Source organism: Limanda limanda, chromosome 12, assembly GCF_963576545.1.
Source record: "Limanda limanda chromosome 12, fLimLim1.1, whole genome shotgun sequence".
In the NCBI taxonomy this organism is placed as follows: domain Eukaryota; kingdom Metazoa; phylum Chordata; class Actinopteri; order Pleuronectiformes; family Pleuronectidae; genus Limanda; species Limanda limanda.
In genome coordinates this window covers 11,609,491-11,625,217 of record NC_083647.1, presented here as the reverse complement: position 1 = coordinate 11,625,217, position 15,727 = coordinate 11,609,491, and the positions used below count along the sequence as shown (strand labels likewise).

Genomic DNA, 15,727 nt, shown 5'->3' with positions numbered 1-15,727 from the left:
ACCAATACCGCAGATCCCCTCCCTGCCTTCCTGAATCTCCTGGTTTACTCTGGACCACGACAGAGAGAACTGAAGTCTCCCTGTGTGTGATCCACCTCTGCTCTCTCGCTCCATCACTTCTCTTTTTCTCTATAATTTCTTCTGCCTCTTTCTGACCTGCTGAGAAAGTGGTGCACACACACATTCCCAACCATCAATCTGCTTTGAAAGACTCATTGCATTTAAAATACCTTAGAGCTATAAAAATGCTTGCAGCTACACCCAAAAAAGATTATCTTGGAACCATGGGAGGCACTGGCTGAGCCTGATAAACAGCCCAACAGTAATTATCCAAACAGCTACTTTCTTTTTCATCTGCGGACATTTGGTCAGCGGGGAGGAAAGCCTCACTCTGAGGGAAGTAATTGCCTCCTCGAAGGCGATGAATCTCACACCAACTGTGCCATTGCTACCCTCGGCGGGAGACCAATCGAAACAGATTGCGTAGCGTGCGGTTCAGCTTAATCACCTTTCTGGCACTCAAACACGTCACAGCAGTTTCCAGGCAGACCGCTGGCCTGGCTGAGCGGCACGGCTCGCTGTCCGCCCTGGCACTGCGGCTTGTGGCAGGCACTGAGGTCGCAGGTGCACTGGGGGGGAATGGAGGGACAGCAGCCAGCAGGGGGCGTGTAGCTCTTGGTCAGGACTGATCCATGGGGGCAGGAGGGCACCTGCAGAGCGGGACACGTCACCCCAGCACACCTCAGCTCCTCTGAAACACACAGATATGGATGCATGTTCACTTTGAGACACAGTATGCAGCAAACACAATATGCAAGAAAGAAAAAACAGGGATACAGATTTGGCATCTTTTTCCTTTTCATGCTTCCTATGCAAGAGATTTTGCAACACCATGTTCTGGGCTCTGCTCTAGGTGCGGAGACAGTGCTGGCTGTGTTCTCCTGAAGGAGGAAGGGTTGTGTGCTTGTGTGTGTGTGTGTGTGTGTGTGTGAGGGTGGCCTCCTCCTCGCTATGTCAGTTGAGCCACTTCAGAACAGCGCTGCTCGTGTTACGGCCTTAGAGCTGAGTTCACACAGCCACCCAACACAAACTCTTGTGCGCAGTCATCAGATCCCCACTTCAGCCTGCGACAGCTTTAAAGCATCCTGTCAGAGAAGTGAGAGCGGCGCTCCAGACACGACAAGGCTCGCTCTACATATCCTGTCTACACTCCTCTGATCCCACCCGGCCCGGGCCCGACCGGCTCGCAATCCAAACAGCCCCTCACGCTCGAAAACCATTCATTAATAACAGCCAACTTTCAACAGAGTCTTTCTTCTTGGCAGTTGAGAATCACCCCTTCACTTAGCATACCAGGACGTGTTTGTCTATTCATTTGCCAGAGCCAACATAATAGCTGTGATACCCCTTGTTAAGGGGGGGGGGGTGCAGGGGTACTGGAAATGGGCAAGGGGCTCAGGGGTGTATTTTGGAGCCTGTTCAGGAAAAGTAAATGAAGCGCCCCTCTGTACAGACATTGTATGAGAACAGTAGCCACCTCACAAAGATTAGATTACCCAAACGTGTTTATTTTGGTTCTCAGTGTCACTGTAATGTATACAGTGCAGGTAGAAGAGAGGGATTGGCGAGAGCCAACCTGCGCTCTGTCCTATAATTGTCAGTCACTAAGTCATTTCCCAGCTGTAAGCCCAGTACAAGCAGCTTTTGTGGAACTATGACCGCTGAAAAGAAAGAGAGGAAAGACGGCGTTGACAAGCACAGAGATTATGGATGGATATGAGGAAAATTTATTAATTGTGTTTAAATCACCAGTGACATTTAAAGGAGGAAACGTGTCAATGAACAGCTGCCTCATAAAATGGAATCATTAAATGAGGTGGATTATGATTTACTTGTGAGGAATACTTGAGAATCTTTGCATACATATGGTTTTTGAGGAGAGGGAATGATACAGGCTGAGGTTGTGCAACAGCACTCAGAGTTTTGGCCGTGTTTTCCAGAAGCTTTGAGTCTTGTTGATGGTCTTCCCAGACCGGTGGCTCCACTGTGCAACACAAGTCTCTCAGAGGATGTGCCTCATCCCTGACATTTGAAGACCTGTAAGTGGATCCCTCTTAGTTTTGCCACCAGATGAGGAAACTGAACCGGTGAGCAGTTGGGGTCCAGACTTCTGATCCCATGATAATAGTATTGCTTCGCCAGACTTCAGCTCCAGATAAGCTCCTCTGAATCGCACTGTTTATTCCAGGTTTATTAGATAAACTGTCTGGTTATTTGATGTCTACCTGACCCAGAATAAACAGTGAGGAGGGGGGGGACTGTGAGAGTGTGACCGCTGTGCTTTGGCGTGCGGCGATAATATTTCTAACAGATGAAATCTAGGATAAGGGAAACATTGAATTTAGCTGGTTCCAGATAAATAGAGGGAGTGTATCAGTAATGTACTGTTTACCCAAGCAACCTGGGAACAGTGAGGCTACCACAAAGCTCTCATTGATGAACTTTGAGCTGAATGGTGTCATAGAAAATGAGGGCGAACCCCCTGAATTGAGATTTTAACGGTTTTTTGGCCCGATTCCGATTCTGGAGTAAAATACACTTCAGTTGGAAGCGCTGATTGGCGAATGTTTTACTTCCAATAAAGTGTGACGCACCCTGCTGCTGCTCAGTGGAGGACTGGTTTTGCATATGAAAACCTCACACTTTTTTAAGCCGTGTATTAATGCCATGGGACGATCTTGCTCAACGTTCTGCACTGAAAAACACATTATGTGTCTTGTATGTCTCCCAGAGAAAGCTGATTACTCTTTCACTTGTGATAATGGGTGGGGTTAGAGTGGGCTGGGAAAAGCAGCTGGCAGACTTACCATTCATTTAAATTAATAGAATTGTATCCATCTGTGGAAACGCTCCAGCCCTTGCAGGTCCAATTAATATAATTTTCTAGCAGGCACATTTGTAAGCCCAGTAGGCAGACAGAGGAAAGAGCGGAAAGAGTCAGCAGCAAATGGATTTCATCCCGTGCTGTTTGGGTTGTATCTTTGAGCATAAATGGCTGTAATTAGTGAGTCAGCAGCCACAGAACCAATCTTCATATCACAATGGTGGCCATACTCCAGCTTGCACAAACACAAAAGGCCTGATCTGGTTTGGTTGATAAACTCTCATTCCAGATTAAGCAACATGTGCTCACAACTGTAAGATAGCAAAGAATGGGAAACCTTTGACCTCAATGCACAACCAGCAGACAATAAACAGGCCCCCACCTCCCTGCCCCACACACCTGCCACTGGTCTGGAGGAGGTGGGATGAGGAAATTGCTTCATTACCACAGAATAGCCTCTTTTGTAAACAATGCATATTTCTGGCATCGCAGCGGCTCATTGAAGAAAGAAAAACACCTCCTTTCTAAATGGGTTTTTTCTTCCCTTTAAGCTCGGGTACAAGGAACGCAGTCTTTCTCCGAACCGGAGTGGCTCAGCCAGGCAGAGGACGCTGTGTTGACAGCCTGAGTTTACTCATGGAAAAAGCGCACAATGTGAGTTCTGTTCACCGACTGACTTTGGAAGCAAGTCAGCGGAGAACAAAGCTGTCTCAGTCCAGCTGCCCTCCGTGGGTTTCTGGTCTGTCCTCAGGTTTTATAAAGTTGCTCCGCAAAGGGACACATCGGGGCCGTCTCTCACGTAAAAGCTGTGGGGGTCTGGCCCAGTGCCCACCAGCAGTTCCAGCTGAGAAAGTAAGCAATGTTCCCTGTTTGTGTCAGCGTGTGTGAGCGTATTTGTGAGGGCCGTGGAGTAGGTCTGGGAGGTGGTCCAGGTTGAAAGGCACAGACTGGGGTCACCTGGAAGAACTTCACACCGTGGTCAGAAGCCCGCGGCGGCCGGGCGTCGGCACGCAGCAGCCAGCAGGCCGGCATCTGCTGCCTGCACGTCTGGCTCTCTCACACTGAGGCTAAATATTTGCAGATGAAAAAACGTGATCTCAGGGTCTTAAGAAACGCCGCTACAGCTGTGAAAGAGCATGTTTGGGTGAGGTCATGAGATTATCCACGTGTAGATGCACATTTTGACATAGATGTAATCATGTGTGTCTGTGTGTTTGTGTGTGGATCGCGAGTGTACATAGCATTTGCGCATTCCATTGAAACACACCCTTTCCTTCACGTCAGATGGCCAATAAGATTAGACGAGAGCGCATGGGAATTCTATCAGCATAAAGGGTCCGTCCAGAGAGAAACAACACACATGCTCTATCACCATATCTGGCACAATCGCATATGAAAAGAGTGAACATTCTCCGCTCCAGGGTACTTTACATAAAGCAATGGAAAGCAAATCGAAACCGTCACGTGTACTGTCCCTCAGAGGACACAATAGCTCTGCCCTGATCTGTAGCAAATGTAGAAAACACTCCATGGGAGACCTAGGGTGAGGACAGCTGTTGAATAAATTGTGGTAAGGCCAGTTGGGCTATGTATGGATTTTGGCCATATGTCTGTTACCTTTAAGGGAAAAAATGGGTAAGAATGCCTAGGATATAAGAAATAGGTCTGGGAACAACAGGAGTTGGCTTTAGCTGCAGTCTGGGTATCTTTGATTTATTAAGGGTTATGGTTGGGTCAATAAACTGAGGTTTTGGGGCTAGATTTAGTGAATGGAGAGATGGTCGGACATGCAGGAATGTTGACGCTGGCTGGTTCGGTCCGCGGCTGACCGTGAGTAGTGAGTGGGTTGAGAGCAATCCCAACATGCCATAAAGGGAAGTTCTTTGTGTTGATTGTCACACAAGAGTTTTGTTTTCTCTTTGAAATCCCTACCCACACACTCTACAGACACAAATACACACACACGCTGGGAAACGAGCAGCTTGCAGGGCACAACAGCTTACGCAGACGGTGCACAAACACACGCCACCGAGACGTCTAGCGGCCCTTTCAGCCAGTGGCGGTCTGGCTCGGCCAGTAATCGCCCTGCCACAAAGAGGCTGCAGAGAAGCAGAACTAACAGTCCTTTCACTGGGGTAGAGGAAAGGCAGGATGGAGGTGGCATAGGTGGGCACGGAGAATTGTGGGAACAAGTCAGTTCATGTCATGACATTGTAGCGGCCAGCACCTCCCTGTCTGCTGAAGGCTGCTGCTGCTTCTTCCTGTCAGTGAGCAACAACAGGGGAATTCCTCTGAAATAGCAGCAGGGGCCTTATCGTAAATGAAATATGTAAACTATCCTAGAGTGTAAAATTACCAAACACCACCCAACCAAGACTCTGGGGACTGCGCTTGACACAAATACCTCAACAAAACAGCCAGGCCTCAGTTTCGATTTCCTGTCTTCCTGCAACTGCCTCCCCCCTCCTCCTCCTTCTCCTTCACTTATCACATCCTCTTTAGCTCCCTGACATGTGGCTGATACGTCTGGAGTTCTGATTGAACGTTTTGCAGCCAAAGTACATCAGCACCATGGAGAGAACATTCTCCCACGGACAGGGCAAGAGGCAAAGTTAGGTGATGGAGCAGTGATGGGTCGGAGAGGATGTTGAGTTTTAACAGCTCACAGTGAGTCACAGCTTTCAGGGATGAACTGACCAGTGAGAGCTGAGTGAGTCAGAGGGAAAGTGAAAGGCCAAACTACCTCCATGTGTGAGATTGGGGCTACATCCATACAACTAGGTTTTAGTTTGAAAACTGCATTTAAAACTAAACGATCTGTGTCCACACAAGCGTTATTTTGGCTCCATATCACGTTTAATCCCTGCATATATATAATTATAAGCATATATCACATGACCACTTGAGTTCACTGCGCAAGTGCATGCAGGTCTCAACAGGAAGGTAAGTGCAAAGTGCTAGACATGGGATTTGTAGCAGATTGCTCAACTAAAACGTAGAATTTAACTGCAAGGCAGCTGTTAGCAACCGCTTATAACTTGTCTATCCGTGTTGTGTTACACTGGTAGCTGAGGCTAATGTCGGTTGCTTCCTCTGAGAGGGGGTCATGTGATAGGAACCTGACGAATCAGCAAAGGCTCCGTCTTCACCGACAAGACCCAATCAGCAAGCGATTGTTTACATTTCAGTGTCTGCCCGACTAAATTGCAGCCCTGGGGTTTTCACTCTAAGACGTGACCCAGCAGCGTTTCCAAATGTCTCTGTTTTAGCAGCTTTAAAACTCCTTAGTAGTGTGGATGCAGGCGTATCCGTAGGATACCACTGCGGGTATGGATGTAGCCTGAGGGTTTCATCAAGTGTAAGGACACAAGGTCTGCTTCTATGCACATGAAGACAATTGCAGTAAGCGTGGCTCTAGAGCCTTGAAAGCAAGTTTACAGGACACGTTTGCTTCCGGACTCTAAACTGCTCGCATCCAAAGACAACGAGGGATTGATGGACACTGTCACCAGCGAATAACATCCTGACCACAGAGTCCCGGCCCGTCACAGAGGAAGCTCCTGCTGATGACAGACAAAAGGAAAATCTCTGCCCAGACATGGAGACAAACAAGATCATTATCGCACACAGACATACACACGCGCAGACGCAGACATGCAGGCCCGGATGCTCTTCTCACATATACATGCTCATCATTACAACCACGTGATGATATACAAAACACCTCTAAGCACGCGCATGTGTGCATCATTCCACATTCTTACAGACAGCGGCAGACACACATATCCTGGTCTCTTACTTAATGAGGGGCCATCAGAAGGGGTGGGTGTGTGCTGCGGTGAGAACTCATAAGCTGCTGAAAAATGTTGTTTACAGTTTTCACTGGTGCAAGTTGAAACTGTCACCCGTTTGGGCTCTGACTTTGAGATGAGGCGGTTACAAAACACAGAAGACTAACAGTGCGTCTTTCATCGCAACGCTAGACTTCAGCGATGATATGTCTAAACAATATCATGTCTGACGAGCCTACTTCCTGTGGGATTTACTGAGTAAATTGCTCGAGGCGAACATCCACACGGCTGTACTGTAAATGCTCTGCTACAATTTCAATGTGTAATTTGCAGACTGCGACATGCACTGAACGAAGTATATCCTCCTGGAATTAAAAAAGTCCAAATGACACCATGTGAGAATACAGCAGGAAAGTATCTGGAAATCTGCAGAGAGCGAGCGAGTGGGTGTGTAGACGAAAAAAAACATACAAATATCTCCAAATGAAAAAGAGGTGACACTTAGAAGACTCTGAAGGAGAAGTCAAGCTGGAAAGAGCTTTGGCAAAACAGACTGATGCCGGTGTCACATAAACATGTAGAGTTTATATGTATTGTCCCGTCTGCAGCCTGCAGCATTGTCTATCCAGATGCCACCATTCACCTGAGTGCTCCGTAGATTTTCCTGTTGTTGTGAACAGGTTTAACCTAGATAATCTCCTGCTGATAAGTGAAAGGCATTTTTCCAGAGTTAATGTCTGAAAACACAAATGTCTCCGAGGCACATTGCAAGAAAAAAGTAGCTAAAGAGCTGTTCCTCAATTGAAAAAGGCAGAACCTTGAGTATTACAGGGAGAGAAACATGTGGATAAAAACATAAGCAGTCACATGTTTTGGACTAAAATCTTTTCGCTACAGCACCAAACTCCTTTTGTTCTTCTAAAAGCATGTTCAGTGAGAACAGGTTCACCACACATGTACACAGAGGTTCAGAGGGTTCACTCCGTGCTGTCCTATTTTTCAAATGTCAGTCAGGAGGCAGCCGACACTTAACGCCTGCCTATATCTATACCTCACCATCCAAATGAGGAAACTTAACTCACTGCGCCGGCGGTAACATCTTTCACTCACAAGTGTCAGTCAGGGAGCGAGCTAAGAGGTGGAGGTAATCACACATTCATCTACTCTTTTCTCCTTTTTCTCCCTCCTGCACAAAAGAAACATTCATCCCACACTCACACATTTACACGTCAGAATTGTCCCCCTGTGCCTGACAATTTCCAACACTTCATATATCCATCAGCCTCATCAACAACTCCTTTTTTTTATATGAAGACATTCTCCGTAATTCAGGTTCACACCTTCTCTCCTTTCCCTCTCACCATCTCTCGCTCTTGTTTTCTTTCATGACATCAATCTTTGGCTCTTGTTTTTCCTCTCACTTCACCTCCTCTTCCATTCAATTTCTTACGCTCTGCATGTCATCCACGCGGATACGTGTTTGTTTTAAAATGGTGTTTTAAAACAAAGATGCTTACATCAGTAATAATCACCATCCATGCAAACATGAAACGTGAAAAGTAAGACGAGGGATTACTTTTCTTGGACTGACAATGAAGTGGACCTGTTATTGAAAGTTTACATAATTTTGCTTTCAGCGCTGGTAGTTGAGTCATGGCTGACAGGAACCTATCAGGAGGCTGCATCATCGGGTCCAAACGCCTTCGCTTTTTTGCCCGTCTATACAACAACAAAGTCTCTGATTTATCAAACTAAAATGGGGCCAGCAGCGTTTTTTAAACTTCTCCGTAGATGCTTGAAAACTCCAGATTAATATGGAATGGCAGCTGTTTTTTTCCCAGGCATTTTGCCTTTATTGACAGGACAGGAATCATGAAGCGGAGAAAGATGCAGCAAAGGGGCCGTGTCGGAACCGAGCCTGTGGTCTCTAAATGAGGACTCAAGTCTCCGCATGCTGAGAGTCTGCACTGCCAGGTGAGCAAGCAGGCACCAAACAGTGACGCATTTTCAAAACATAGCAGTGTGTTTGTAGCCTTGATGGGAAATACTGAGCATGTTTAGCTTTTACAGGTGGAAAATAGCTACGTGCAACCATTCAGGTAGAATGAGTACACACAGATTTTAGCACTTGAAATTCTATGAGTCAAAATTAGACTCATAGGGTTTCCATTGGTCAGTGACAATATGCTTCTCCTCAGATATAATGAGTTGGGACGTGAGAAACGTTGAAGCTGCATGTTCCACTCAGAGGTGATTCGTATGTGAGAAGAGAAAAAACTCAGAAGACACATCTGTAGTGCATTTTATACCAATGCTCTTACTAAACATAGAAGTAACTTTGTAGATGCAGAGCTTGTTTCTGACTCGCGTTTAACTCTGTATATCTAAATAACTTGAGCTGGGCAGGAACTGGTCGGGTGCTGTGTGGTTGTCACTTCCAGTCGTGGGTCATTAGAGGGTTACCTGCGGCTTCCTGGCACTGGCTGCGGTTGATGTAGGCGAAGTGGTGGTGGCAGCTCTGAGACTCGCACACACAGCCCTCAGCGGTCAGGTTACACCCGGAGAACATGCAGGCCGGGTTGGATGGTCCCACATACTTCTCTCTGTGTCTCTCCCGGTGCTCGTGCCTCCGACCCTCTGAAATCCAACCGTGAACACACAAATCCGTGAGTCACACACAATGGCACCACTCAAGGGTGAGTAGGGGAACCACTAGACAAAGCCTCAGCATGTGTGTCATCACTATGATATGTAAGTTGTATTAGTCACCTCAGAGCTACATCTGTTATGGATTAGCTCCTCTCAATGGACAGCATTATTCCCGCTATAGCTCTGAGATTCTGTGCTTGTGTGGTTGCGATGGGAGGAGAGGGCTCACCTGACTTGCTGATCTTCATGCAGGTTTCTTGGTCTGGATATGTAAAAGAGCCCAGGCAGGAGTGACGGGCATCACACACACACTGTCCTCCGGCCCTGTCGCAGCCCGTCATCAGGGGACAGCGCTCGTCCTCCAGGCCGGCCTCTGGATGGTCTGGGAGCACTGTGGGGGACAGAAACGGAGAACGGAGGATAAGGAGAGGACATGAACTTCTCACTTGGACTCTCTTATGCTCTATAGTCATTTTGACGGTGATTCAATCGGACAGGATAACAGGTTAAGTGTAATCACAAGGCGAAATGTGCCAGAAGTTGTGATTTCCCAAAAGTGCTGAGGGGTTGGCCAGCTCACAGCTTTCATTGCGACACATTGCCCCTGGCACAACAGTGGCTGAGCTGACCAGTGTGTTGCTGGGCTGCCATCTCTCCTCCCTCCTCGTCGTGCCACGCTACTGGAGCCATTGAGCCCATTTGTTTGCTTTTGTTCCACAGCATGGGGCCCTCCCAGGGCTTCCATCTGCTGTTCCCCGAAACGCCTCTTCTGTACCAAAGCCACTTGCACCATGCCCACATATTGTTCATCCGCCCCTGTGAGCCTTATCCCCGGTGCCCCCACCCCACCCGAGATGGCACATCAAGACTTGGATGAAAAAATCGTACAATAGGAAGGAATGTGCGAGGGTATAATGTGTCACGTTATAGCCTTGTGAGCTGAATAACCATCAAAACCCTGGGATTAAAGGGCCCCAACATACACTTCATTCATAGACTTTCACATCCATGCATAAACACACACACGTATACCCTCAAATTACCCTCCATGGTCGTCATTCAAGAAGCAGTACGAGTGGCAGCAGAGTAAACAGGATGAGACCAACTGTAACAACGAGTAACCCCTTCCCGAGCATTTAGCTCCCAGGCCTCAAATCAACAGTGTGGAAGCGTGATTGGAGCTTATCATAATACTCTGGCTTTCTTCTCCAAACAGCGACGCACCAGAACAATGCACAGGAGGAAAAGGTTTAACCATCCAAGACAAACACGGAACAACCGCATGGTATATTTACCTGACTACCGTTGTGATCCCACCTGAAATAAGGCCTTGTAAAACGAGAATCCTTCTCATTCGCAGTTAGGGGTCAGAAAAACAAAAGCAGGATGACGCCAAGTGATTGGAAAGGAGTGGAATTCCATTGCTTTGCTTTTGAATGATGTAAATCATAATAAAACACATGTGTGGATCCATATTAATCTAAAACAGATATTCTGCTATGGGAAAAGGGCCAATCTCTTTATTGTAATGATTTTCACATGATGAAGTGAGTCAATGCGACTCCAGAAACATGTATCCTCGGGCGGATGATGTGGACGCCTCCTGGGTGATGCAGGACACTAACCGGCCCTGTGACAGCAGCCAATGAAAGAAATGATGGTAACGATACCTTCAACCTGAGCCAGCCAGCGCTGTTAATAGCTCTCACAGACGGCCAGCGAGACTGGCAAAGCACAAGCAGCCTTTTCAATAAACCGCACCGAAACTTTCCCTGTGATTTCCTTTCACCTTAAAATGATCCTCACCTCCACATATTTTCCATCCAGAGGCTTTCCTGTGCCTGGGAGGGTATTTTCATTTGAGTCAGTGGTAGAATGTGTCGGGCTCTAAATGCGGCACGAAGAAAATGAGGTACAGGAGACCAAACAATGAATGAAAGCCTGGACACTGAAAACATTGTCTCGTGAGCCGAGTTTCTTAAAAACTGTGTGTCCCCGTTAGCCTGACCCAGCTCTGATCTGGTCTAGCCTGATTATCTATTATCTGGCCCGGCATGACTCTAGCCAAGGTCCATGGATTCATCCCAGGAGGATTCCTCTCTCAGCCACTGAGTCTGCTTGTCTTGGCATCCAGAGCCAGGATGGGAAAGCTGACCTTTGCAGGCCCTCTGGCTGATAGCGAGCTAAAAAGGAAGTCTTTGAAACATTAGATAATACCAGAGAAGTGGAAGGCATACGAAGGAGGGCAGTGGACATAACGTTCCTGTAAGACAGATACTCGTGTTACGTGGTATGGTAAGTGCCTCTGGAGCTTGGGGGGAAGTGTGTGTGTTGGGGGGACAGAAAGACAAAATACAATGAGGACATCAAAACAAATCAGAGACTTGATGATTTCACCTGACGAAGCGGCCGATCGCTGAAGCAGGAATGACGCAGTGAAACAGCTTAGATCTCTCTCTGAGAACAGGTGCTTGAAGGCTCATGAGACGGACACAAGCTGCGATGTTTCATTCGCTTTTTTGTCAGCTTCCACATTTAAATACAGAACTCCTCCATGAAAATTTGATTTGAATGTCCTAAGTATCGTTTTTTGGCCAGCTACAACCTTTTTGTTTTGGCGTCTGATAAAATCATTATTTCACCCTTAGAATTAGCTGGACACAACACATTGAATTAAATACTTCCTTAGTTTAAAGAGACAATAGATAACAATTCATGTCTTGTTCCTTTTTGACAGCGGTGTCTTACATAACATTTTCCAAATCTGGAAAACTCATTATCCAATGACTATTGCAGCTTCCCCCGACGCATCAGAAGCCCAGAATTATTTTAATTGTCGTTTCCAATAAGCTTTTCGTTCTTGACAAGATGAGAATAAAGCTGACTCCAGCCATTACCAAGATATTCCCTTCATGTAATATGTCACCTGTGCTTTAGAGTTGCTGCATCCCCAAACGTACCGATTCTGACCACCCAGAAAATCAAAACTGTGAGCATGGAGGCAGGGGATCAGAAAGCGGAAACATTTACCCCCTACTCCTGATTGCAAGTCTAATCACTTTAAGACCCTTGCAGCTTGAGGAGGGAAATCTGGGATCAGCCTCCAGCAGCCTGCCTACCGTGGCCCCTGAAAACACACTCGGAGGTGTTGATTTACCCCCACCTAGTACCGCCTGGGAGAGTGGGGTTGCGTGTGTATGTGCCTGATTTAGGGGTCAGCGGCATGCTCCAAGGTCCCTGGGGCCACAGGACCAGAGGCACAACTCAATCAGAGGAGCCATTAGGCCTCCCACTCGGCCCAAAGCTGTTAATTTGCAGAGATGTCCTCCAGACGCCAGCCTATGCCCTGTACGCGGGGTACAATCAGCAGCAGCGTCTCCTGGAATGGCGTGGGGGCGGAGACCCCTGGAAAAACCTAGTGGAGCCCTGACTAGGACCACCCCATGGATAGATGATGGGAGGGCAGGGTCAGGGGATCCAGACACACACTGAGAGCTGCTTACTCTCTACAGTCCTGTCAGTCCTCTTCAATCATCCCCAAACAGACCGGACAGAATGCAGGTGGAGGGGCTGCCGGGGGGTCCTCCTACTGGGTATTTCATCCTCAGGGGAACGCCATTGCAACTTACTCCATAAACCGTGCCGAACCTGACACCCCACACATCTCTTTGAAGTTTGGAAAGTTGCTCAAATTGGGCGTAAAGTGAGCAAATCCACAGTGTAACAGCCCGGCTCCGCTGGGCAGGAACAGAACCATGTACAAGTCTGCTGCGTCACAGGGTTGCAAATGAAAATCTGCTGTGGGACTTTCGTAATCGTGCTGTCAAACCATTACACCTCTGAGTCACACACAGACATTACCGACAAGAAAGGGGCCAATTTATTCCTTCAATTACAGTGTGTTGCCAAGGGTGCACACACAATTATTGTCGGCCACGCCACAGAGAACCACAATTTCACATTCAACCAGTCGTTTTTTTTGTCTCATCTCAATTCCCTACCTACATGTGAATGTCTCCTTGAGCTGAGAATCACAGGACCTACTATAGAGCTGAAGTGCAGGGCCAACACCACTGCTGCCAAACTTATTGTCCGCCTTCTGAGCTGAAAGTGAATGAAGCATTGAGGAGGGAGAAAGAGCAGCTGAACATGACTCCTCTCCTGGCAGTCAAGAGCTCCCTCAGACCTGGGCAGCAGCTCCAGGCAGCCGGAGACAAGGTAAACAGTGACACACAGTCCCAGCAGCCAGGCCCGGACTGACACTTGAATGGTCGTGCGCTCAAAACACTTAAAAAGAAGGGGATGGCCGCCTGCTGCTCTTTTGTGGCACACTCAACAACATCAACAGCTTTCTTTTTTTGATTGAATCTCCGCTTATGGTTTCTATAAAATTATAACACACAAAATAACCCAGTCATTTTTTAATCTTTCACTTCACTTCTACCCACCTTTGCACACTCCGATCTCAGGGATGGTGGCGGCTCCGGACGCGTTGACAGAGGCGCACGTCAGCCCCAGGGCGCAGTAGCCGTGCGTCCAGTCCGCTCCGCCGCAGGACTCCCAGTCCAGGCGGGCGCACCGGTCGCAGCAGCCGCAGGGGTCCCGGGCCAGGGCACGACCACCCTCGCAGCCGTGCGCGGCTTTCAGCGGACAGGTCCGGAGGTCGCACGGCGCGCACTCCTGAGCCCAGAGCACCCGCGCCAGGACGAGGACGCTCCATAGCACCACGGAGCACTTGCTGAACATGTTTCCCCCCCCCAAGGAAAAAAAGAGTCTCCTGTTTTTAAAGTTTCCACAGAGAATTGATCCTCAAGTCAAGTGATGACCCGCGCGCTGAATGCCAAATAAAGTTGCAAAGTCTCCTTTAAAGTTTGGTGATGGCTCTTCCCTCGGGCGCCTTTCTCATTACGCAGCAGCTCGCTTTTCAAAGAGGAAAGAAGTCTGAAGTGTGCGGATGAGCGAGGTGGCACCGCTGTATCCAGTTACGCGTCCAGTACGCACAGAAATCCCTTGGAGCGAGGCTGGTGCACGTCCACTGGGTCTCGCTGCTGCTGCTGCTGCTGCTGCTGACAGGCGCACACGGGAGCGCAATATGAGCCCTGGTTTGACACACAGGCATATAGAAATTAGCGGTGCACCCCCCTCCCCCTGACTGACACGGGAGCCGACCAGTCACAAGGAGCGAAAGGAGGGGAGGATTGGAACTGATTTATCTCCGTCTCTGGGATTGCGCAATGATGCAACTTTGGATGTCTTTAATGCATGTTTCCCCCTTTTCGTGTGCGTGCTTCGCAAATAAGACAAATAGTGAGAGTTTACAGCATTTTAATAGGTTCAAGAAGTGGAACACGAATAAGCCAAATCCAGGTTATAAATCCGAATCACGGCTACACCAGTATGTGTATGTACATTGTGCCTATTATACAAATACTGCGTCTCATTTCAAATGTTTTGTTTAGTTCCAAATCTCAACATACATTATCTCAAGGCATATTTGGTCGAGACCTATAAAATGTTGTGGAAGTGAAAAAAAAGCACTGGTGACTGTGGAAGGAACCTCGAGCAGAACCCGACTCAGTGGGGGGGATCATGTGCCTCGACCGGTTGGGGTGAGAAAGAAAAATGGGCAAGAAAAATGGGCGAGATCAGAGGTAGGGGGAAAAGAATAAAGAGAGAGGTGGGCGTGGGAGGGAAGAGACAGATCAGGAACTGTCGTTTATATTTCACATGTACTTTACAATAAGGCTCTTGTCACCACTACTCTAATTGTGCTCTATTTCTATTCAACAATACGCTGATAAAGTCTGTCAAAGCCTCATAATCAAACATATCAGGCCTTATCGAGGCCATATCTCACTCCTCAGCTTTACCTTTCGTGTTAATGTGTTGCGTGTGCATGTGTGTGGGCCTACCCGTGTTTGTAGGTGTCAGATTGTGTGTGGCTTCTGGGAGGTAAAAGGTCATCTGATGTTTGCTGAAGTGGTGTTTGTGTGCTCAGATGGGTGGTGTACGTGGGGGACAGTGGGCACAGCTGGAGGCCGTGTTGTGACAGTAGGCATAAAAAAAAAAGAAACATCTAGAGAAAACAATACCGCTTGAAGAAAGAGATAAGAAGTCGCTGTTTGTTCCTGCTTTCTGCTGGGAAACAAGAATACAGAAATCCTTTTTTTCCCAAACATGGAGCTGACATCCAACTCTATGCAACTGCTAAGTGATTAAAACAGAGATTATCAGATATCAAAAGAGAGGACGGTCCAGTACAGGTTTTTTTTCCCACTCTCATTGGATTCGCCTTCAAACAGCAATCAGAAGTCATCTGGGGCGCCTTTCCCCACAATGTCAACACACAACAGCACCTCCTTCATTTGCAACATCTGCCTGGAGCCACCCGCTCCAACACAAA

General features: G+C 47.7%; 1 protein-coding gene across 2 annotated transcripts in view; it reads right to left on the bottom strand.

Annotated features, from left to right (window-relative positions):
- crim1 (cysteine rich transmembrane BMP regulator 1 (chordin-like)) overlaps positions 1–14,389 on the bottom strand; it is a 37,034-nt gene extending 22,645 nt beyond the window's left edge. For both annotated transcript variants that reach the window (XM_061082687.1, XM_061082689.1), the window contains exons 1-4: positions 13,773–14,389; positions 9,554–9,715; positions 9,139–9,312; positions 509–751 (exon numbers count right to left, since the gene is read on the bottom strand). In XM_061082687.1, coding sequence (XP_060938670.1) covers positions 509–751; positions 9,139–9,312; positions 9,554–9,715; positions 13,773–14,070 — 877 coding nt within the window. In that variant the 5' untranslated portion in view covers positions 14,071–14,389. The remainder of the gene's footprint in view (positions 1–508; positions 752–9,138; positions 9,313–9,553; positions 9,716–13,772) is intronic.
- Positions 14,390–15,727: the final 1,338 nt, after the last annotated feature.